This window comes from Oryzias latipes, chromosome 7 (genome assembly GCF_002234675.1).
Source record: "Oryzias latipes chromosome 7, ASM223467v1".
NCBI lineage: Eukaryota > Metazoa > Chordata > Actinopteri > Beloniformes > Adrianichthyidae > Oryzias > Oryzias latipes.
This window is the reverse complement of record NC_019865.2, coordinates 22,937,063-22,962,739: the sequence shown is the minus strand read 5'-3', so window position 1 is coordinate 22,962,739 and position 25,677 is coordinate 22,937,063. Positions and strand designations below refer to the sequence as shown.

Here is a 25,677-nt window from a genome sequence, read left to right as displayed (position 1 = left end):
AACCAGCTGTCATTTCTTAAAAAAGGCAACGGTGAGGTGGAGATGAAATATTTGTTAAGGTTCCGATGGCTGCAGGACCCCCGTGGCTACTTCTTGCCGGTTCGTTTTTTAAAAAAAATAAACTTTATTAACAATATCTTGCACATACAAAATACCAAACACAAAACTCCACTGTGTGCAAAATACAATCTTCACGTTCGCCATGAGAATGAACAAAAAAACATAATGATAACCATGTAAAACAGGTTATGCAAAAAGAAAACAAAAATAATAAGGCAAAGGAATCTGTTAAAGTTTCAGGAGAGACCATGTTTCAACTGTTCTGACAGCTTTTTTGTTAGTGGAAGATTTAATACTGTTCACATACAAAACCATTTCTTTCTGAAAAACATAAAACACGGTTTTTTTGTTGGCATATTTACACTTGTGTATAAAGTATTTAGCCATAATTATAAGTAAATTAACTACATATATTTTTTCTGCATTAAGTCTTTCTTGTGTAAAATATCCCAAAATAATATGGTCGTAAAATAATCTATAATCTTCACATAGATGAGTTCTTATAAAATGTATCACATCTTTCCAAAATAGTTGAGTGAAAGAGCAAAACCAAAAAAGATGAGGCACAGTTTCTGGTGAGGAATGACAGAATGAACAGTTTATGTCCAGATCTTTTTTAAACTTAGTAAAGAAATGTTTCACTGGATAAAATTTGTGAAGAATTTTGAAAGAAATTTCTCTGATTTTATTGGTGATGAAATACTTTTGTGGCAGGGTCCAAACCTTTTCCCACTGAATTCTACATCCAAAGCTGTTCCAGTATGAGATAACATACGGTTTTGTGGCAATCTCATTTTAAAACAGAGAACGGATACTTTGATTATTACTGCTAGCTAAAAAACATACCTTTCCACAACACAAGTCTGTTAATTTGGGATTTCTTGCTGGTTCATGTTAGCGTCTGCACTGTAATCCCTAGCGAGTTGACTGAACTTAAAAATTATTTTGTAACAGATTACGCAACAGTTAAGTTATATTATTAAAACTTTTAAGTTAACATTTATTAAAATTCATATTGTCAGTTGGCTTACATTTGTATTATTTCATATAAAAAATATTAAGATTCCTCAACTTATAAAAGAGAGATTATTTACTTAAAGTTTTTAATATTTTCCAACTAAAAAACGCTTTAACTAACTATATTTTTATATTACTCAACTCATAAAATATGTAAAATTCACTCAAATGCTTTATAAATTCTTTAACTCATTAAATGTGTAGCATTGAAAATATTTAAAATTCTTCAGCTTAAAATGTATTCTAAACAGAGATATTGATACTGCCCCACTACATTTTAAAGGCTAACATTGATAAAAACCAACAAACGTGAAGGCCACACAATAGTGATTGCTTAATACACTTTTTTTAATTGCTCTTTAAAAAAAAGCACAAATATCAAGAGGATGAAGAAACAATCAGTGCAATAAAACTGCATTATAAGAGTGCCACACAACATATTGACAAAAAGAGTTGGTTTTGTATTTTACGGCAGAAAAAGCATATGATCACAACAAAACACATTAGTTACATAACACTTAAACCAACAAATAGTCCATTCTGGAAGACTCACTCAACGAAACATTCTTCAGCGTCAATAAATGTCCTTTCAGTGGTTTGCTGTCCTCAAGGCTCAAGACAGCATTCTGAATAAATATGAAGGCAAGTTCAAGTTTTTTGGGGTGCTGTAGGTCCAGAGCATAGATGTCCCCGAAGAGTTAGAAGAAATTAGTCAGCCAGATCTGTGGGACCACTGACGGCAGCATCCGGAGCGTCACCACGACAACTGAGAAGATACCCACAGCAGTGTCTGTGAGGTCTGGTATTCTGGAAAATACAAAACAAAAAACACAGATGAGTTCAGACCCTCAAAGATATTCATCACACTAATGTCCAAAACTGCCATTCCTGCCATCTGTCAATAGGAATCTTTTCATGCTAACATTCTGTTAGCTTTTAATCAACTGGCTATGATGTTTTAAGGACCAACTCCAATTAAAATTGTGTTTTTAAAAAGTTCTTTAGCATTTTTCTGAAGGAGGACATTTATAAAATAATTTAAGACTAAAGCTTCATTTTTCTTTATTCAAATAATGATGGATCAGGAGCAGAAAAGGTAAACGAAAATGTTCCCACTCCTTCCAATCAGGAGTCCCTGATGTTCGCCTTTCATCTTCCGTCTCAGTTTTAAAACCATTTAAAAATATCACTCAGTTTACAAACTACAAACAATTGCCCTATTTATTATGTCACTCAATAAAATCTCAATCAATATTAAAGGATTAGTGAAAACCATTGACAGGGAGTTGTGTGCACTTACTGTACAGGTCTTGAAGAAGTTGGAGGCATCTTCATGCAGATAAACAGGAAGTGCAAGGAGGACAAGTGCCCGTCTCATGTTCACGTCACGCTGGTCCTAAAAGAATAAAAAGAAATATCCATTACCTTTGAAGCAAATGCAGAGCAAACACTTCCAATATTTACTTAAGGAACTTTAAGAAATAATAAAATGATACCTTTTCTAGATGTCTATTTCTAGTAAGAGGACAATACAGTGTTTATGTCATGATCCACTTCAGGTCAAAGACCCAAAGTCATTTGAAGGCAAGTTACACCGTGGCTTCTTACAGCTGTTTACAAATGATTTGTTATCCGTTTTTGAATTATGCACATTAGAAATTCACCTGGAGGTCATAAATCCTAACCAAGCTGGCCAGTTCCTGTCTGTTTTGGTGGACTTAGTCTCAGAAAAGGGCAGCTTTAAGTTACACAAACATGTAAAAACTGCACAATTTCCTCTGACTGCATCTACTCTACATAAATCCATTTCAGATCTTGACAGATGAGTTTTCATGGTTTCAAATGATGGAATGGTGCTAATGCAACATCATTTTATTATTGTAATATACTGTCAAAGACATGACAATATTCCAAAGTGTCTCCACATACATGGCAGTGGAAACACTTTGGAATATTGGCTATGTAGTACTGCAGTATTATATGTAGTACTGCATAGTGCCAAAGTAACAGAACACAACTTGCACCTCCATTCCATTGTGCCACCTTCAGCCTGCAATCTAAATATGTTTAGTTAAATTGTAAATAATTTCAGCTCTATTTAGACCTTTGGCTAGTTAAAATGTGCATAAATGTTTCCATGCTGCCGTATAAATCTAATAATGGTAATAGTTCAGGATGAATGTATTAAATAAGTATAAAACTCACCCATTGACACCTCTTTTCTGGTGAAATGGTGACTTTCTGGTGAACTTTCTGAAGTTCAGTATCTGAAAAAGTCCAAAAGAGATTTTTCAATGTTAAAAAATGTTTCAATTATATTCTGATCAAAAAACATTTATTGCACTACACAACCTATTGCATTTTTTGTTTTTTTAAAATAGCTCTAGACAAATAACTGAGACAAGTTACCTCGCTGGCCTTGGCGTCTACCTGGAGGTGAAACACTGAACACTCTGTAGTTCGGTACCTGAACACAACACGAGCACGTTGATTAATTTATTTTTACAAAAACCTTTTTTATAACGGAGATCAGTGATTTATAAAAGCTTAAAGCTGCATTCAAAACCCAATGCTTCCATGTAGCAACCAGGCTTAAAACTGTTGGCGGTAGCTCCTCCCACACAACCGTTAGAGGCTTTGAGTGACATTTTTGGACAAATGTCCAGCAGCAAACTTTAGCCACAGACAGAGGCCTCCAACGCGAATTTCACACGCGGATCATGTTTAGTGTGATTGCAGCATAACAGATCATTTCTACCTCTGAAAAAAAAAAAACCTCATCACTGTCGTAATTTACGGGCAGAAATGCATTTTGGGTTTGGCTCGCCATACGTCTGCTATGACAAACTAATCATGTATACATTTCCACATGAATCTCTAAAACAATCATAACACACATATGTTTAAACAACAGTAAACCACATTTACGGTAGTATAAGAGCATTTTTAAAGCATTCATTCATAAACCATGAACGATACTTACCAAATTAAATCAGGGCTGAAGACAAGACGGCACCATCAGCGATGAGGCGGATGAAAAAAAAACCCGAGGTTGGGGCGTCTGGAAGCGGGTCGAAATCGCAACGCTTTGCAGAATAATAAAATGCTCGACTTTCAATTTCAAACGTCGCATACTCGCATTCGGCAAATCCAACATGGCCACCTGAGCTAACGTAGAGAAAACGAAAGACCCTCCCACCAGTACGTGATGACGTCATAACGCTACTTCACGGATCTTAAAATTTTTGAGTGCCAGATACAAATAAGCTTTAAAATATTTAGCACTGTTAAGTTAAATTTGAAAAAATCTTGATAGAGCTTAATACTTTATAGTTGAATCAACTACAAAATGACATTTAAGTTGTGTAACCTTAATAGTTATGAGTCAGTACAAGTGATAGGGTTTAGAGTGTGTTCAAAATGGGAGGTGGCGGCCTCTCGTCCAATCAGAGCACGAGAAATCATCTGCCTTCCGTTTCATTCAAAGTGCCTTCCTTTTCATTCAAAGTGCCTTCCTTTTCATGCAAAGTAACTTCCGTTTCATGCATACTCCTCTCTCACACACACATATAAACTCTTCCTCACACGTTCATATATACTTGTCTTTCACATACATACATTCTTTTTTAAGAGTGACAATGAGAGTGAGAATGTATGTATGTGTAAAGTAATATATATGCATGCGAGAGAGAGAATATATGGATGTGCAAGTGAGAATATATGAATGCGTAAGAGAATATATATGCATGCGAGAGAGAGAATATATGGATGTGCAAGTGAGAATATATGTATGCGAAAGAGAGTATATATGACTGTGAGAGCAAGAATGTATGAATGTGAATGGTTCAGAATAAATAATGTCTTATACGGCCCCTCATAAAAATCTGTTATACATCAAAAAGAAACGGATAAAGACAGAAGAAGAAATTTAGAAAACTTCAGTTCTTGAAAAGAAGCGCATTTTTCCTGAAAAACAAACCTCAGAGTAGCTTGAGTGAACAACTAGAAAGGAGGTCAGGAGGAGCTTGTAATGAGAGCGAGCACTTTGAAGGTTCTTGAAACAAAAATAGAAAAAGACTTTCTTTTGGCACTGTTCTGCTACTGAGTCAGCCAATAAGATTAACCATCTTGCTGCTGCTGCTGCTGTTGGGGAGTTCCTTTATCCCTCATAAAAATGTCAGCCGTCCAAACTGTTTACTCTGCGTTCACGTAAACTCTCAATATATCGTCTAAGGAGTTTTTTTGGTGTTTTCTCACTGAGATCTGTGATCTAAAGAAGTTTTCAGATCCCTGCTGTTTGGGTTGATACATACCACACCACACACACTCTGTCTACTCCCAGAAAAAATAAAAATAGAGAGGTTAAAAATAGGGTTTGTCAATCATTTTTGTTGGGTTTAATATAGAAATGAATGTATTTGGACACTGGGTTGATTTAAAGTTATAACTTGCATGAAAATGTGCCAGTTAAATTCGGGATTACCTACTGGAAATGAAAAATAAAAGCACATATTTGTGAGAGTATTTATTTTCATGAGTGAAAAAACGGACAACCGGCCATTTTCCAAACCTGCTGAATCTCCTTTGGGGTCATGAGGTTGCTGGAGCCTATCCCAGCAACTGTTGGGTGAAGGCGAGGTGATAGCTAAACAGGTCGCCAGTCTGTTGCAGGGCATGGAAACATCCTATTTCAATCATTCTTTGACACCAGAACTTTAGCTCCAGTGTTGACATTCTTTCAACTACTGTAACTCTTCAACCATTTATGCAATTAACCTGAATCCAACAGAATCCGCTTTCGCGCTGCAATGAAACACTTTTGGAGAGTTTACACGATCAACAAAAATCAGCTGGTTCGGTCATGGAGAAAAGTGTCTTTGCAGCGTTATGCGTTACGCAGAGCCCATATGAAAAGTCACTTTTCTCCACGTCAGAATCAGCTGATTTACGTTGAGCGCGTAAACCGTCGAGGAATTACGGTCAAATAGCATGTTATTGAGTATTAAAGGTTTAAACTGAAATGCACTTGAAGAATCCATTTGAAAAGAAAAAAGAAAAGAAAAGGAATAAACGCACTTTGTTAAAAAAAAACATTGCTTTTTTTCATTTTTAAATTCTAAACTTATTTGCCCACAACAGGTTTTCCTTTAATCTTTAGTCTTTATGTGATGCAATTTCTCTAACTGTTGGTGGCTTTTGATGGTGCCACTGATTCTGCTACAAACCACAGCAGGGAAAGTCGGTGCAGTAATGAAAAGTGCTTTGCTTCGCCTTAAAAGGGAATACTGTGGCAGTCTGATCACTTCATCCACATCTTGCACAGAATTTACATAGAAACAAAAGAAAAATGCACATAACTTTGTTTTGAAATGCATGCTAATTAGTTAATTATATGAGTTTTTCACTACTCAAAAAGTGACTTGCCATTTTAGAAACATTTAAGTTAAATATTTCCATCAAAATAATCTTTACCCCTTTTGAATAAAATTAAAATAATCAAGCCAATGTCAATTTGAAAAAGCTAAAAAAACAACTTAAAATTCATTTCATAAATATAAAAAAATTCTTCAGAAAAACAAATTAATTTTTAAATTAAAAAGTCAAATGCTCCTTTTTTTTCATCTTTTGCTGTAATTGAGGTTGTAGCTGAGATCAACCACCTAGCTAGGCAGTGAACAGAGAGAGTTATGCTAATGCTACTTGTTTATTTATTTACTACTCGTCTGTTAGACTCGTTTGATGCCAGAATGTGCCGACAGAATTAAGGCGGCAAAATCTGTGAATAAACATTTGCATGGATGTGTTGAACAAAGTAAACCAATGGTGGGAACATGAGACAGCTTGCCAAGACGTGATAGCTGAAGCTAATTTGACTGGCATTAAATAAAATAAAAGCCTAGCGTGCTAGCTTGTGAGCGTGATGGCCTCTGGAGAAAAGTGTTTGACAGCTGAGAGGGAAGAAATGCTAAAAGAAAGATGTACCTACAACCCACTTCAATATGGATTTATAAATCAAGAATGAAATTGTTTGACTTCAATTTCTTTTTTGAACACTTGAACTCGTCTAGTCATGCTAGCACTCTTCAGACCATTAGTGATAATGCAATCCTAAAGGTTAGTACATCAGAGGAGGGATGATGCAGGCGGCACAGCCAACACACACTGGTGTGGAGCTGAAATGACATCACCATAACCTCTGTCACCTGACGTCAATCAAGTCCCAGTAGCCAATGGGCTCAAAGCCCCGCCCCCACATATAATTAGGGTCAACGCCAAAAGATGCAAAGTGAAACCGTGAATGGAGAACTGAAAATGAAAGAAATACAAAGCAGCAGCTGTTACAAAAACAGGCTGTATATAAAGTCCCTTAAAAACGATGACAGGCGATTGTCTAGTACCCTGGATTTCAGACACTACTTTTTTAAAATGGCAAATATGATGTCACCAGTTTCCCGAAGTAGAAACATGAACATTTAAGAAGGCTATTTATAATGAAAACTCTATTGAAAAACATTTTTTATACCTAAAGAAATCATTCAGACACATGCATTGTGGTCTATATTCACCAATATCGATGAACACTGTTTTTTTGTAGAGACTTCTGGGAAATTTCTAAAGATTTATAGAGCAAACGCTCTGTGATGTGCACCAAGTAGTGAAGGAATTGGAACACAACCGTAGATTTTTTTTCGGTTTAAAGTTTTTTTCAGTCATGTTTTCTTCAAATTAAAAAATTCAAATGAATTTTTGAGTTTTCAATATTTCAAGTTTCAATGTTTTTTTTTTCAATTTGCAATGCCTATTTTTTCAGTTTACAAAGGGTTTTTCATTCCCTTTGAGCTTGACTCCATAGAGTTTAACCCAAAATACTAGCAATAATTTGACTGTTCTGATATGAAAAGACACATTAGATGGCGAGTGTAAAAGAGGCAAGAGAGGAAGAAAAAAAGGCAACAAAGCATGACGCCATTGTACACGCCGCGCAAACACAATTTCCGCAGAGGGACATGTTTGGTTTGACTGTCACCGCGGCGCGTCAGCTGGTTGTCTTGACTGTCGCCTTTTCTCTAAATAAGCAAAAGAGACAACAACAAAGAGCCGTGACAAATCGGTAATCCCTTAAATTCTTTGCGCTGTAGGACGTTTACCCCTCCAGGCTGCAACGCAAGAACCTCAGGATTATGTACCACTGTGTTCTTAATGAGATGGGATAATGGAACTTAGAGGTGACATGGGGCCCCGCTGTCACATGGAAAAAAAAACAGCTCAGTGCAGGTTAATTTGACGCTGCGTTGCTTTTGTCCACCCCTCTGTGTCTATAAGCATGTCTTTTTTTTTCTTGTTGTCTGGCAGCAATTTTCTCAAACTGTTAACGTGGGGATTATAAATGGGGACGGCAGAAGGGATAATATTAGAGCACAGGTGGTGAAGGCACAGCAACTTCCTGTTGGAAACCTAATCAAAAATCAAATACAGCTTTGAATTATGGCTTTACTTATCTAGTCTCATTTTTAGCTTAAAAAGAAAAAGAATTTTTATTAAAAAAAAACACAGATTTATATTTTTATGATGTCTGTTGGCATCTAGGGACTTCAGATTCAATTCAATTTTATTCATAAAGCCCAATATTACAACAATAGTTTAATGAGTTTTATAATTATATTATTACACAATACAATTTAAATAATTATATAATGAACATGAAATCATAGAATTCAATAGGTGATTGCAAAACTAAACTAAACAGACTAAGCTAAACTGGGCATCCCTGCCCTAAGTGAATGTACTTTTAAAAATTGTACTTTTATTTTGAAATTTACCGCCAAAGGGAAGTGTTGGCCTTCGTTCAAGAGCAAAGTTTTCTCAGGGGTAATATCAGGACAACCACCAGGTAGAACACAACATCTTGGCAGAACAAGACCAGAACTGGTAACTTGTTTTTAAAACTACAAACATGGCCGACACACAAAAGAAATCCAATTTTTTTTCTTTTCATCCATTTTTGTACCAGTAAGTTAAAATGTTGTCATACGTAGATTAAAAACAATGCTAATGTTTTTTTTTACTTTGAATAAGAAACTTTGAATTAAAAAGCTTAAAAGATCCAATTTATTTCAGTGATTAAAAATATTTCATAAATGGTATTTATGATTTTAGCCCTAGAAGACTGAAGTGATTTTAGATCCTATCATTTTCAAAACAGTCAGGTGAGGTCAGTTTGGTATGGACCTGATAAGAGTTTCATATTCCAACGTAATCTCCAAAGACCTCAGGAAAACAATACTTTTATCAGAACCCCCACCTCAAAAGGAAAAGAAAAAAAAATCAGGTGAACCACATCTGAATGTTTTATAAGGAGCGAAATCTTGGAGCATAAGTGAGTCTGACGTTAGGAGAGACGGCGCCACGCAGAGAATGCAGAGAATTCTGCCGCGTCGTTTGATGCCAACAGAACCTGCCGTTTCTCCCCCTACAAAGCGCAGATGAACTATAGCACTTATTACACGGCTTGTTTTGAAGAGCGTCTCCTTTGCAAAGTCAGAATAGATTAGTAGAAGAGCGCGCGGCGGTAGAATCTATCTGCCTGCACGCATCAGCAGTCTCCTCATCCTACACTACGCACTATGTCAGGATTAAAGCCAGTCTCCTGTTGTTCCTGTTGCTTAAAATGGTTTCTTCCTAAAGAATAAAGAGTTGTGTTGTTTTACTGTTTGGTGACTACAAATAAAGTTAGAAGAGTGTGATGACAAAAAGATCAAAGTGCAGGACGGAACAGAGAGAAGTCACTCGGCCTGGGTACCTGCGCAGCAGCAGTTTGGGGTGGTTCTTGCTCTCCAGGTTGCGGTCGATCAGGTCGGACAGCAGGTGCTTCAGGACGTCGGTGGCGTACTCCAGCCGCCCCTGCAGGGCGGTCATGATGAGCGAGGCCACGTTCCCGCGGTCCCTCATGGAGAAGGAGCGCTGCATCTCCAGCGTGCGGATGAAGGTGAGCAGGAAGACTTTGTTGTTGATGAGCTGGCCGAAGAGCTTCAGCGCCTTCTCCACGCTCTGCTGGCCGTTACCCGACACCTGGGTGAGAAGCAGGAGGGAAAGTGGCTTTTTTCTTCCACTTTTTCCGTTTGACCTTGAGTCACACAAAATAACGATTTCACGCCACCGAGGCATCAAAGGCCTTGTTCATGTTACACCTCAGCCAGACAGATATCCCTACTCTCGCTGAGGGAACTAAGAAGATCCCAATCAATTATTGAAACCAGCAGCTTCACTTTTAAGACAAATGTCAAACTTTCTAGGAAACCAAATCCAACAAACCCAAATATATTTTTCCTTTTTCTACCCCTCCCCCACCAATACAAGTTGAAGTGACCATCTTATCCATCCTCTGTGGAAAAATGTCACAAAATGTTCCCTCAGATGGGTTCTCCAAACTGAATGTCTTCCGAGAGGAGGATGTGACGTCCGTCTGATGCGGATTGATGGTGATGAACTACATTGAAGTTCGTTTGAGGAAAAGGAGGTGGGGCTCTACATCACTGGATGCTTTGTTTTGTCATAGAGGAGAGAGAGGAGGAGGTTCATCACGTTGTGGTTCCTCCATTTATCTGTGATCGTAAGTATTAAACGGAGATGTGGCTGGCGACATTAGATACCTTAGTCACAACTGCCCTTACCGGTGGAACGGGCTGTTGGCAAAAAATGAGCAAACCAGTACGGGACACACAGGTGTGCCTGTACGCAATGTTTAAATCCTACTCCAATCATCTGTTGATCTATTGTAAAAGCGCCTTTTAATTATGATTATGCCCTATTTTCCCCTGCAACGCACTGGTGACCGGTCACGGGTGTACCCCCGCCTGGAGGGATAGGCTCCAGCAACCCGGTGACCCTGAGAGGAGATCCAGCAGGTTCGGAAGATGGATGGAAGTTTGCATCACATGGAGTTCATCTGGGAGAAGCTCGGAGCAGATCTGCCTCCACTTTCAGAGGATGTTCACGTGGTTGGGACAAAGAATTCCACAAGGTCTTGTGCTAGTACCCTGGCATCTAGGAGAGATTCTCCGACCGGAGAAAGTGTTCTGAGAGTTCTGGGAATGCCTCTGCGACCTAAATGCCATTCCTTTTGCCTGCACTTTTAGTCCCATCAGAGTTTTAAACAGCACATATCTGTGACTAATTCCATTCAAATCTATACTTTCCTCCTTTATCTGACTGGATTCTTCATAAAACCAACTTCACTTTGGCCCCACGAAGGGTAAAATGTGTTTTCCGGCCAGCTTTTTTCCCTCCCAATGAAGGAGCCCTCACTCATGCTGGAGGAGTGTGAATTACTCACTTCATTACCCCTCATCCTGCAGCCGCTGGTGGATGAAATAGCAATGTGCTGGGAGCACGAGGGAGCTGGCGTGCGAGCGCTATCTATGTGTATGCATGCCGCCCAGCCTGACTTCGCTGCGTGCGAGGCCGCAGCGCGGAAAGGATAACTGACACTCTGGCATTCTTTCCCCCTTGAGCAATTTCACGCCAGCAGAGGTTGCCCTACAGGGGCAACGGTGAGGGAAGAGGCCCTCTTCAGCTGCCCCGCTTGTGTCTTCCTCCAAACTTCACGGACTTGCCTTTCACTGTTTGTCATATTTGCAGCTGTTGGGTAGTTACCTCCAGCTCCCTGAGGACCGGATGATCCTCGATGCCGGGGAAGAGGACTCTCATGACGTACGTTCGGTAGTCCAGGTGAGGGATGCCAGCCCTGTCCAGGTCACTGGTGAGCTCGTTGATGTCTGTCTGCAACTCAGCAAAGGCTGGTGAGGAAGGAAGACAGGAAGTGAGCAATTCCAGTTTGAAAATGTAATATCAAACAAAAGGTTCGGGATTGTTACTTAGGCAGCGATCTGATTTGATTCATGAATAAGGCTAACGATTCACAGATCAAAACCCAATTCTTACTATTCAACATACTTTGTTTGAAAGGATGCTACTTCTTTTAACTGGATGTATGAACATGAAAATATGTATTTAATTACGATTATACATTCATTCAGAATAGGAAATAAGAATGAAAAGAACATCACAGATAAAAATACAAAGATTTTAAAAGAAAGAAATAGTATTAGTCACTTTAAAAAGTCACACTCAACCTTTTTTCTCAACCTTTTTTCTGTCAACTTCCAAGCTAACTACACCATTAAACGAAATATAAACATCGGTGTAGCCATTTTATCTTTTTTTTTAACAAATCCTGAAAATGTTTACCAGTTTTTCCACCCTCAAAGTAACGTTCACAACAGTTTCAGTCGATGGGTGATAAAAAGATAGTCGATTTCCTGTACTATAAGGTGCTGTCAAAATGTCAGTCGGGTTTTTGTTTTTTTCTTTCCGAGTCGCAAACATGATTGGGTGTTATTGTAAATAGGCTAGTATGCCTAACATATAGCGTGTCAGACTGTGTTTTTTTTTTACATGTTACTTACAAGGTTGAGAGTTACAGAAATTGTGAATATGCTAATGCAGCTAAGGCATCTAATGTAGCTAGCATGTAGCATGCTACGAACAAGTTCTAGAGTTACTGTGAATGCTGGTAATAAAGTCTGACTGACTGACGGACTTATCTCTGACTCTTTAGTTTAATGCTCCTTATAGTATGCTAGCATACTGTCATATGATGTCATTTAATTGGAAGAATTTTTGTAATATTCCTAATTAAATATGTGTTTGATTTGTATTCAAACTGTTAGGTATATTTAAAAGAAAATCGTGTTTGGAGAACTTATTTCAGCAAATGGAACTTCAGTCTCATCTTTTCATTTAGGAAAATCACTTGACAGTTTTACTTTGAGAACCATAAATTTCACCAACACAGAAGCACATTTGATTTGTGTAGTTTATAGACTTGAAATCCAACATTGTTCTGCAATTTTAGAGCAACATCCACATTTTTCTCCCGTCTTCCCGTCTTTCCTGCCCGTGTCCTAGAGCAGTGTTTTTCAACCAGTAACATTTCCCATCTCCAGGATATCAGCTCTGTGTTCATCCAAATGTTTGTTGTTTCTCTTTCGGCTTTTCCCATCAGGGGTCGCCACAGCGAACAAGTCGCATGGGAAACTTGGCAATGTTTTACGCCGGATGCCCTTCCTGACGCAACCTTCTCAAACCGGGCTTGGAACCGGCAGAGGTAGAGAAGGGAACAGGGAGCAGCCTGGAGTCGAACCCGGGTTTCACGGACGGAAGGTGCCGCAAACCAGCACGAGCTAAACTAGCTCCCTCACAGCTCCCTCTGTGTTCATCCAAACAGGCCCTGATAAAACACTGAGTAGTTAGGAATATGAAAGATCATAAAATACTTTTTTCTTTGTGTTTATTTGATTCTATTAAAGACACTTTGATAAGAATGACAGTACCACGATTTAGCTGCAGCTATAACTGTTTTCAGAAAAGTCCCGCCCCTTTCACTGTCTCCACTAATCATTCTTGGAGGCTTAATCACACGTCATCAGTCTGACCAATCAGAAGTGGTTAAAGTCTTCACTTCCTTGTTCTGATTTGGCTCATAAAGTCTCTCAATTCCAACAAAAATACCAGCTAAAGCTCGTCTTTAGCGGTGTAGCTTTCCACAGAATCCGATCTCAGACCGTGGAACAAGTGAACAAAACAATGAAGCTCAGAGACGCGAGTCTTTCTGCGCTCTGCGGCTGTTTGCACTACATCTCCCATGATGCATTGGGTTAAAGTGACAGCATTTTAGCGCTCAATGAGTCTTCCTTTGATGTCTGAAAACCACAGCGAACACACATCAGACAGTTTTTAAATCTTCTAACTTAACTTTTATGACATCTTTTAGAAAAAACAGCTGCAGCTTCCAGCTTTTTCTGCCACAATTATCACAAAAATGCATGTGAGATTGTGGAGGGGCTGTAGATCAATATGAGTTTCACCTTTTTTTAAACATTTTTGGATGCTGGTGTGCCGCGGGATTTTTATCAAGGTTAAAGTGTGCCGTGGCTCAAAAAAGGTTGAAAAACACTGGTCTAGAGTAAGACACTGAAACCCACGTTGCTCCTGCTAGTTATCGGTTGGCGCCAGTGTTTGGTAACTAAGTCGCCATCAATGTGTGTGAATGGGACTGTGATTGTAAAGTACAAGTATATGCTATTTACCACTCTACTATAGTCTACTATATTTATAAAGACCGTAAATCAGCAAACTTGGACATCGCAATTATTTATACTAGAATTTTTGGGAACAGATTGTGAATATCCAAGTAGTCGAATACTTGTTACAGCCCAAATCAAAACAGACATTTTCCTCAGTTCCATGGATTTATATAAATATTCTGCAAGCGAATGATCATCCTCAGTGTCAGAGAAACTCTCCCTATCAATTTATTATTAAAACAAATGAGACAAAGCAGAGCCCGCTAACACACTTCCCAATTCTCAAACTCATTTTTACCCACTGCTCCTTAATTTGGTTGCGGCGAAAGCGTGAAAGAGCGTGGCATCTCCGTGCGAGGCTGCAGGTGAGCACTACTTAATTGGCTCCATCTCATTCAGGCCCAGGCTCTGTTACTTTGCTCAGCTGCCCTTGGGGAGGCTCCCTGCCCGCAGCCTATCACAGAAACAGCGGCAAGCCCCCTAACACCCTCCTCACCAACCCCATCAACTAGTCTTGGGCCTCAGCTTCTGGCCTCAGAGCTCCCCCCACCCCTCCACACGGTGACTCATGGGAACTCACGCGGCAGCCCAGGTACCTATCTAAATCCATCCTGCAAGGCAGGACTCTCCTTGCCACAGCTTATGGTTAAAACATTAATCTCCTTATTTCCCCAAAGGCTGCTTCTCCAAGTCAGTAAACTCTGTGGATCTGCTTTCCTGTCCTGTCTTCGTTGGACAGTTCTCTGCTGCAACTAAATGTTTGTTGCCCCCATTTCTGACACTGCAAGAGCAGACAAGTGTGTGTGTGGAAGGGAAGGGGTAAAATCCACTCGAAAGTGTCAAACCCAGAATGTCGGCTGGCCAACTTTGGCTAAAAGGAAACAAAAAGCAACAGAATTTGATGTGTTATTTCTAATAATTTAAGCCGTTTACCTGAAGTCAGATTGAGTCTATTTGTTTTGGACGACCTGCATGGAAGGCTAAAGATCGGCTTAACTTCAAATCGATCAACTTCTAGAACCATCGGAAAAACTTTAGCCTCAGTCAAAGATGGACGCCGCCGCCGAACAGCTTGGAATCTACTAACTGCGAGAAGCTGACCTTCCTTGCACTCCAGGGCGACTCGTGACTCCAGGTTGTCCATCTGCATTTGCAGGCGCTTCAGGGTGAGGTCGTTCTCCCGGGACTTCCTCTTGTAGGCGATGAGGACGAGGATGACGATAATGAGCAGGAGCCCGCCACCTGCTGCGATGCTAACTATGGCGGGGAGGGTCAGCAAGCTGTCAGACATGATGTGGACAGCTCCGGGAGAAACGGTCAGGCCGCCCACTTGAACCTGCCAGAAAAACACACGTTTGTAAGTCCTCTGCTGTCTGGGACGGAGATGACACACCCATGTACACACACACACGTGTTTAGGTTTCCCAAAAACGTAATCAGCAGTTTGAGGTCTCTTTCTCTCTTTGTAATTGGCACGCAGCCGTGCTTGAGTCAAGGTTAATTCTTCCTGCTAAAACCTGAGTAAATATTGTCTGCTGGGTGTAAACAGACAGACATCTGTGTGCTGAGAGTTGAGAGAAAAAGTGCAGGGCTCGGTCTCAACGGTTCTTCTGAGAAACCTTTCCACGCCGACACCTTCCCTGGTGCTGACCAATGAACAATGAGTTCCAAATCAAGAGTTTAGGGGGCAAGTTTGAGAAAAACCCATGGCTTACATCAGGACCAACGCAAAGTAGGCAATTCACATCAGTACTGACCACGACTTTGTATTGGCCGGTTAGGTTGGGCGGCTCACACAGCAGTTGGCTCTCAGACACGGTGACGGAACAGGGAGTCTCTCCAATCAGGACTGTGTAGTTCAGCTTGACCCCTCCTGCTGCTGGAGGAACCAGGTTTCTACCCTGTTGACACACACAGGTGGAAAGACACTGAGCACATTAGGGCTTAAGGACTGGTTCATCTTTAGGGACAACAAGTTGGAACATCCCTCAACAATCCACCTGCATGTAAGGGACAGTGGACACTAGTGATGACCACAATCCTTATGAGAAAACGGGGATAGTGTAGGAGGTAGCCTCATCTACTACCACTTTCACAGCACCCTTGAGTTAGTTCCCACCTTCAGTCATGTGATCCAAGTGACCAATGTAGACTTTAGTCAGGGACATTGGGATTTCCCAAACAGTTTATTCGTCTGAAACTCTACAAGAGATGCTTAAAACTAAGAAAGTCTTAAGGATGAGTGGAGATGCCTCTTAACAAACCAAGATGAGAAGACCTTTGATCTAAGCTTATAGAGGTGTGACATCAGAAGGAAAATTCCCTAATATCCCATAATGTCACCAAAATGAGATTCAATATTGAGGGTATAGCTGCTCTGAACCAGGGCTCTAGTGTGAAACTGTAAGATTCTTCAGAGTTTGGTGAAATGAGAATAGCTGATGATCGGAACCATAGACAGCAATATGTTCCTGCCATTTTTAAGACTTATAAGAAGGTAATGAAAAAGAAAAGCAACACAAATAGGCAGATGATGAAAATCTAAGAAAACTACAACTTCGTTGACGAGTACTCTTTATTCTAGTAAAGTACACCCTCACACATCTTGTAGAATCATTTTCTTTATGTGCCAGTGCTGATGGTGCCATGAAGCAGCTCTTGTTTCAGTTACAGACTTTTATTACATCTATCATCACAGGAAGGAAACTGACCACCTTCCTGCTTTAGCACAACTTTTATACCTTCACGATACAGGGAGAAAGATTAGGACGTGTCTCTTTGGGTATGTGATGTGTGTTGGATGCGATTATAGCCTGAGTTGTTCACATTGGGCGAGCAGAGAGCGTCGTAGTTGGAAGAGACTTGGTGTAAAGGGTTGAAGCGGTGCAACTCTAGCAAATCTTGCTCCAGGCTTTTTCTTTGACAGCTCTATTCCGATGCATGAAAGACTTGGTCTCATAGAATTTCTCCTCCATGATCAGTTTTCAAACTGTTGGCCCTTCCGAGAATTAAAAGGGACGTCCTCCACTGCCAAATCAGAGTTCTTGATTGGTCATAGTTTGACCTGGTTTAACTGTCAACATGTGTTTAATGGTTGTGCGTTTCGTACATAGAACTGGGTATCTTGAGTATGACCTTATTTCCACTAATGCTATTGGAAAAACTGCCTTCATTGTCTTTGTCATTGTGTTTGTGTGGATTTACCATCAGAAATCTGAACATCAACATAGATGCCAATCAGTACCTTGAGAATGATCGGAGATCCTGGTTTTTGCTCCAAGACACCGGTGTTGCTGAGAGGTTCAAAATAGGGGTTGGGGTAGTAGAGGAGGTTGGTGTTGTTGTAAACAAGCAGCGCCTGGATGTTGTTGAAGATGAAGCCGAACTCGTCTGCGTGTTTGACCGTGTCCAAGCCCGGTTGGTACTCCACCATGAGGGAGGGAGCAAAGCAGCTCAAAGTGCTGGTGTTCAGCACCTTACAGACCTGAAAAGTCAGAACAACGAGGAAGAAAATTAATTATGTAAAGAAGCACTTCGATTAATAATGGTGTTTTTGGTGTTTTTAACATATTCTTGTGACATTTTTTTCTTGATGGAGGACATATATAAAGAAAAAACTGAAAACTGCCTTTCTGAGTCTTTAATCAAATCATGATGAATCTGTATGTATGTATCTACACATCACGTTTATTTTAAGCCTAAATTCAAACACAATATTAATCTTGAATGTATAATCAGTCATCCAAAATGTGTTTTTTGTTTTCTAAAGCCATGCTTTTAGTAGTAGAATCCCTGATAGAACCGGAAACAAATGGTTGCGATTGCCTGACTGTAAAATACTTCAGAACAACCACCACAAAGGAAGGAGAAATTGCTCCCCTGTCTCCGCAGGTAAAGGCTGAGCTATGGCTCTTTTATTACTTCTCTCCAGCTTGCCCAGATGAGAGAGCTGTCTTCCATCTATCCTCCCTGCCTCAGCCTTAGAGGGGGAACTAAGGAAGGATTGATTGTTACACAGCCTCCAGCTCAAAGAGTTGTTTTTTATCCTTTCACGCCCTCCCTGCCTTCTCTCTGGGGAAATAACTTAATTAGAGATAAATATCATCAAAGGTGGTGATAGCTAGCAACCACCATGCGTCCACCATGCTTGCTACCTGTTGTCTGTTGCTGTGGAGAGAGCCGGCGAGATCGATCCAAACCTATCTGTGCAGGGTACAACTATTGGATTTTACCATGCAGCAAACTGAGAGATGAGTTGCACAGGCGTGATTGGAGAAGAGGATTAGTATGTACCTCTTAGAAATAGTCCTTGGAGTTTGGTGTTTAGTGGTTAAACCCCCAATAATCAGGTACTTTTTAATAAAGGCTTTTCATCAGTTTTAATTATTACAAATGCTCCTTTTTGAACTTCATTAAGGACCACTGTGACTTCATTGAAACATGGCAGGAAGCACAGGTGCAACAACTGCAGTCTGTTAATGTTTTGCTGCTGTTTCTTATGAACACTTGGGCTGTAAAAAAAAAATGAAAGATGCTCCACTTTGCCTCTGTCTCAACATTTCTGAAGGTGCTGCAGCCTTGGGGGCGGCCGTGATGCAGCGGTAGGGCGGCTGACCCATGATCGCAATATTGCAGGCTCGATTCCCCCCCTGCACGCCCAAGAGTTGATGCGTCTTTGGGCAAGACATTGAACCCCACCTTGCCTCTGGTGGTAGGCGGGCGCCTGTGTTCGGCACCGGAGCCGCCAACAGCGTGTGAATGTGTGTGTGACTGTGTGTGGACCTTGTAGGTAGAAAAGCGCAATAGAAGTATACGCCATCTACCATTCCAAATGCAAGATTATATTTAAAAACGTCATGGTTAAAGGAAAGTTTAATAGCCTTCACTATTTAAAGCTACCTGTCACTCCTTCAGGCCCCTGCTCCCCCAAAATCACAGGTGCATTACATTTTTAAAAGCTGAAATGCTGAACACTGCTGAACAATCCTAACAGTAAGATTTAATACAAAACTAGCTGAAAATGTTTCTGTGAATACCATTTTAGATTTTTGCTAGCTTAACAATTAAAGTATTGAGGCTAGTTAGCTAAGAAAGCTAGAATTGGCCAAATGTCAAATATGCAATAACAGCTAAAAGCTAAATTAGCACAACAAATCATTATAAAAAGTATAAATGAGTATTACTAAAATGCTAAAATTTAATGCTAATTGATATAAACAGGTTATGAAAAATGTAATTAGCTATTTTTTTTTGTTAAAGAATGCTACAAAAAAATGCTAGCAGAATGTCTAAATGCTAATCTTTCTAGCAGAAAAGGCTAAACAAGCTAAATACGTTCAGATAAAAGATAAAATATACATACTAACACAGAGCTCATATAATGAATTCCACATTACACAAGGAAAGCCAAACAACAAAACAAGTGAGTACTGAAATAGTTTTTGAAAATCTAAATACATTCAAATAAATAAACATAATGAGCTAAAACGGAATAATCTGTAATTATGGCAATATGTCAATGATTGGGTCCATTTAAAAACAGGACAATATAGCGCCCCCTCACTACATCACAGTTCAACTTTTGCCGACTCATCATTTCGTGTGTTTCGTTTATTTCTCTCAGAGCAACTGAGAGCAATTTCGTTTTTTATTCTGATTGGCTGTAGCCTATTGTCCATCAATCTCCTCCATGCCATGTCTCCTGATTAGAATGTGTTCAGTTATCCAACTCTACATTTATCTTTGATCGCGATCAGATCGTTCATTCTAGACGTATTTGTCTACAAAGGTTTGGCCGAGAGAGAAAATTGTAAAAAAAATGTTCATGTTTGTCTGAAAACAGGAGGTTTACAGCCTTAAAACATCTAGGCTTTTAACTTAAAAAAATAAGGACGACTACTTCATGCATCTTGTGTACAGCAGGTTATTTTAAGAACAAATGAGGGAACGCTGTAATTGCAAAAATGTTTCTAAATCTTAATGCCTATAAAACTTCATAGAAATATTCTACCAGTAAGCCTAGTGCTTAAATAACTAAACTCTTAATTTTCTTAACAGTTCTCTATGTTTCCACTTTTATAAAGCGTCTCCATGACATAAATGATTAAGCAATACATCTGTGGCAGTATTTAAACTCTGAATGCTTGGATGAAACTTGTCCTGGTTTGTTGACATTTTCTTTTAACTTCCCATTTCTGCGAGCTACAGCAGCGGCTGAGCATGACGAGAGCGAACAAGATAAGCTCTTCTGAAAAATAGATAGCACATGGAGACAGGACCCCTGACACACTTTCACCAAGTTGAGGTTCTGTGAAGTCACATGAATAAGTGAAAAAGTTATGGGGAAAGACGAGTGTTAATGAAAATTTTACACGGGCTTTGGCATGCATGAACGCCACCTTGCAGTGAACCAAGAGGAGTAAAAACAATGTGAACAGCATTGTTTGGGAGCCAAAAATAAAACCTGTGCATTTATTTGTGGCCAACTGGCAAAACAACGAGCGCTTTGTGGATGAGTAGAAAATTGTTTGCTTGAATTTAGGATTTTAACATGCAAACTTCCTTTTTTTTTATCCACACCAAAGCATTTCTTATAAGGTCATCTGCACTTTTTTTATTTTTTGGCCCATTTGGTGTGAGCACAAGCTGTTGTGGAACAATGGAGCCAGTCAGCCGGTGTGCTCTTTTAAATCAAATAGACACATTCATTGAAAGCTTAATAGCTAGGCGAGCTCAGGTTACGCTAGCTGTGGGCCTCTGCCGTACTGCTGGCGCAGTGACATGTCGTATGGACAAGCCCAGATGCTCCGCAGCATCCTTGTGACTGTTACATCAGAACAGCAGGACATTTGCAAGTCAACGAAAGCTCTGACTACCATCTGCTCTGCCTGGATAGCGTTTTTTTTTCTTTCTTCACCCTGAACTGCCTTTAGTCTTTTTCTGTAATCCTTTCCTCCACTGTGTCACTAAAACCTGCTGCTATCATCCGTCAGAATTGAAAACAAAAGGGATGAGGGCTGAACTTCGCCTCAAGTCACCTGATAGAAAAACGTATTTTGTCTAACCTATTTCCACGTCTTTCTGTTTACATCCCGATACCCAGTAAGTTCGGGAAAAAAACACACACTTGGTTGCGTCTGCTCCTTTAGGCAACATGAGGTTGCATGTTGTCCACTGTTGATGAAGTGAGCTAAGGCCAACAGATAGAGAAAATAATTGGAATCTTGGCCTCATCTGTCTTCCTTCTGTGGTGCTGGATGGAGCCGGGCTGTTTCAAAGCAGTACCATTCCAGCCCCTCTGGCTGAATACATTACCATGATCTACTGCGCTGCTACGACCCACTCAGTCTTTCAAAGGTCTCTAGCCAGGGTGCTGGTGAAACGGAGTGAAAGGAGATGTGTAGGAATAAATCTGAGAGGTTCAGAGTCAAAGGTCATCTGGGGGTTAACGTTTGGTTCTTTGGAGCACTGTACTTGGTTCCTCCCACACTTGTGTTTATTTTCCTGCTCGCCTGCTGCTCCGACCAACTGCTAATACTGGCATTAGCTGGAAATTCAGCTTCCATTCATCTCGCCAACATCTATGTCCAGAATCGCCAACTGGCGGACCGTGGTTCCGGTCTGGATGCACAGATCTGCTTCACAGAACAGTGGAAGGTCAATCTTTGGGATTGTGAGATGATGCTACTTTGAAGATAAATTGAATTAAAAAAAATTTTTTAAAAAAAGTTTTCCAGCCATCTCTGCGCTACCGTACCTGTTTACAAAAATGAATAATTCTATTTTTCATAATCTGTATGTTATTTAGCATTTAATTAAAAGCATTTTTAGCAATATTCTGTTTTTTGTTTTGTAAAACGTTTTTGATAATATTTATTCTAGCTTACTTAGCTAACTTATCATTTAGCCATTATCATTTCTTCATTAAGCTAGCTAAAATGTTGCTAAAATCCGGTTACAATGCTTGCAGTTAGTTTTTGAAGACCAAACCACTCAATTATATGAAAAAGAAGAATGGCTTGAAATTACTTGGTTTTGTTCACAAATATAAACTTTCTGAACAAGTATTAAACTATTTGGATGGTTTATGTTCTTTTTTGTTTTTGTATTTGTTTATTCTTTTCTTTTATGTTCTATATATATGTTATGTTAGCCAATGGTGAATGTTATTCATGGTAAGGTTGTTTATATTGTTACTGTTAATCTATGTGTGATCACTCAATTGTTAATAAAGTTTCTTTAAAAAAATGTTTTCAGCTAGTTTTGCATTTTATCTATTGACAGCATATGAGAACTGCATTGAATGACCCATGAGAGGTCTCAATAAAAGTATGCGGTTCCTGCTGGCCCTCATGTTGAACGTCCAAAAGGTTTGATGGACAAATTCCTTCCTGAGTAGTGGTGTGGACTTGTAACAAGCTCACACTGGATTGGCGCAAGTGGTTGCCAGAGAAACGATAAGTCATGCCCATTCGGACTAATCCTTGCTTACAACTACAACATGGCCACTGAATTGACGTAAGTAAGCCTTTGTTCAGTTTAAAAGTAAGCCTTTTTTTATGTCATACTAACTCAGTCCAGTTCCCCTATACAGTCAATCGATTGAACACCTTTGACAAAAAGTAATCAGCAATAAAAAAGGATGTAGCTGTTTAGTGTGTGTATGTATGTGTGTGTGGGTGTGTGTGTGTGTGTGTGTGTTAGGAACCGCATCCACCAAAGTGAGAACAGCAACAAAAATTCTACTAAAATGAAGCGGTGAAAGCTCAGTAGCAAAAGATGTACGGCTCAGGATATAGCATGAGGGACTGTGGGTTAAAAGACCCGGCATGCATAAAACATTACAAAACAGTCCCAATGACAATCCGTCCATCACCACGCGGGGCTTTAAGTGCAGCCGATGACCCGATTCTGACACAGTACAGACGTCTTAAGTGTGCCGAGATTCAGTCCCGCTGAAAAACGACCCTCTTTTAGCCGTAATCAAGATCCCCCATAGGGTTCAAAAAGGGGATCCGCTGACAGATGTAAAGCCTTTCCTAAAGAAAACATGACTTCTTTCCTCTTCTTTGTTTGAATCCCCGCACGTGACGCGAGGGAAGAAAAGCAATTTAGCCGCAGACAGGTGATTGTTTGAAGGCCGGCTGACAGACAGGTCTGTTGCTGTACCGCTTTGCTGCCTTCCAGCGATGAAATGGGGTTGGAGTTGGGGGGAAAAGAGGGGCAAACCTTAGCATTTAACAGAAATCTCTTCTCTTCGCTCTTTCTAAAGTCAGGGAGACGATGACGCCAACGTTCCAGCGCGTCTCTTCCCACCTCGTCAATCGAGCGCTCCCATCTCCTCTTTCAGCAGAAATCAGAACAGATCTGAACTTCACTTGTAGCCGCTAATATGCGCTCTGAACCCACAGAGGTCTTTTCAGGGAAGCTACACTGTGGCAGAAACCCCAGGGCATACGCAAACTTTTTTTTTCTATGAAAGAAACATTAACTAAGCAGCAGAGACACTTGGGCACAGTTTTGGAATGCAAAAAGCCCCATTTTGCTTTGAAATCTGCAGGAAACAGTGCTTCCGCACACACAAGAGCTAACCTGTTCTGAAACGCCATAAATGAAGCATGAAATTTAGTTTGTTAGAGAAAGAGGTTAGTGGAAGGCTGTGTGAGACTGTCTTTAAGTGTGTGGAGGTGGCGTTGGTTAGTTGAACTGAAGGAGGGTTACAGCTGAAAGTCTGCTGACCAGGCTTTGGACGCCGGTTGTGTTACAAAAAAACACACGAGGCAATGCAAGAGTTACCGACAAGGAAAACGCCCAACGCCACACAAACCATCGTTCCCAGCTAGGCCTGCACAATATACCGCAAATTTATCGTTATCGCGACATCAAGCTGTGCAATATGCATACCGCAAAAGACGGCGAAAATCGCAATAAATGGTTACCTTGACCCTTGTGTTATCCTAGGCACTTTAACATTGGGAGTGGGGTCATCTAGACCCACTAGACAATGTGCTGAACCTTTTTTCTTCAATGATTTGTGATCCTCACTGGTGTCCATGGATTACATGAAATCTTTCCACCTTTATCCACCTTTGTCATGGTAGGGAGAACACGTCAAAGTAAGGGGGGGGGGGGGGGGGTCATCTGAGATAGCACAAGGGTTAAATGTGCTAAAACAAACTCATGGCAGCTTGAAATATTGAATAAATGAAATAAATCCCTTTATGCATTTAACCAATCAGAAGGATCCGTTTACGTTGTTGATCAATCAGATGAGCCCTTTTATGTTTGATGTTTGCCTCCTATGTCGACAAGGGTCATTTGGAGTATAATTTTATACTGTTGCATTGAAATGGAAATTATGTTTTTGGTTGGTTTGATACTTGTTTATATACCGCAAATTATATCGTTATCGCATTATTAATCACCAATATCGCATTTCGTGAGTTTTCCTCATTTCGTGCAGCCCTATTCCCAGCTAAGAGCAGCGGTCCTCAACCTTTTTTAGGTCATTAGCCGGTTAAATGTCATGTTTTGTAACGGACCAGCCAATTGTTTTAGCTTCCACCAAGGGAAAAGTTCATCTTCAACCTCTGAAAAATATCTGCAGCTGGCTTAAAATTTTCTTTGTTGACTAGATTTCCTAGAGATTGCAATAAAATGCAATCCAGATTTTCCCTTAGACCAGGGCTTTAGCTCCAGTGTTTACATTCTTTTGGCAACTCCTCAACTGTTTACACAATTAACATAAATGCGCCAGTTCTGATGCGGAGAAAAGTGGCTTTGCCATGTTATGCAACACTTTTCAACCTTTACGCTAATGCTGTGTTGCATATTGCTGCAAAGCTGATCCTGCAAAGCCACTTTTCTCCTCGTCATACTCAGCTGATTCATGGTGATCGCGTAAATGAGCGTAGATTTGCAGTATTTCAAAGACGGTGGGCTATTCCGGTGCCGCCGGCGACAGCTCCAGTGTTGAAGGCTTAACTTTTACCTTAACTTATTTTACCCTCGACCATCAAAGTGGAAGCTAAAAGACAGACGTCAACTTCCGCTTCGTAAAACTTCAGTTAAGGCGAATAGATACAACAACAAAAAACTGTCAGGTACCACCGGGAATCCTCTCCTCCCCCCTCCCTTCTTTGCTCTTCCTCCTCAGATTGAACCCAGCTGTTGGCACTCACCTCATCAACCCTCCTGTATTTAAGATGGCCTTTCTCCAGTATTCATCGCCACTTCGTTGCCCACTATGGTGCAGTACCTGCTCTCTTGTGAAGTCTCGTTTAGATAACCTCTCCTTTGATAATTCAAGTAACCAAGCTTATTATTCTTGTCTACAGAACTTCATCCGTCACAAGTGCCGACCTTTGTTCGCTCTCAAGCTCCTGACAATTAAGTCCGTCTTGCCATCCAGACCTCCAGCCACGCCATTTCTCCACGCCACGTTTCCGCAGTGAGG

General features: G+C 40.2%; 1 protein-coding gene across 2 annotated transcripts in view; it reads right to left on the bottom strand.

Annotated features, from left to right (window-relative positions):
- The window catches only part of LOC101158766 (plexin-A2), a 248,635-nt gene that overhangs the window by 36,980 nt on the left and 185,978 nt on the right, over positions 1 to 25,677 (bottom strand). For both annotated transcript variants that reach the window (XM_020704870.2, XM_004070981.4), the window contains exons 18-22: positions 17,467 to 17,706; positions 15,980 to 16,123; positions 15,324 to 15,558; positions 11,731 to 11,873; positions 9,878 to 10,146 (exon numbers count right to left, since the gene is read on the bottom strand). In XM_020704870.2, coding sequence (XP_020560529.1) covers positions 9,878 to 10,146; positions 11,731 to 11,873; positions 15,324 to 15,558; positions 15,980 to 16,123; positions 17,467 to 17,706 — 1,031 coding nt within the window. The remainder of the gene's footprint in view (positions 1 to 9,877; positions 10,147 to 11,730; positions 11,874 to 15,323; positions 15,559 to 15,979; positions 16,124 to 17,466; positions 17,707 to 25,677) is intronic.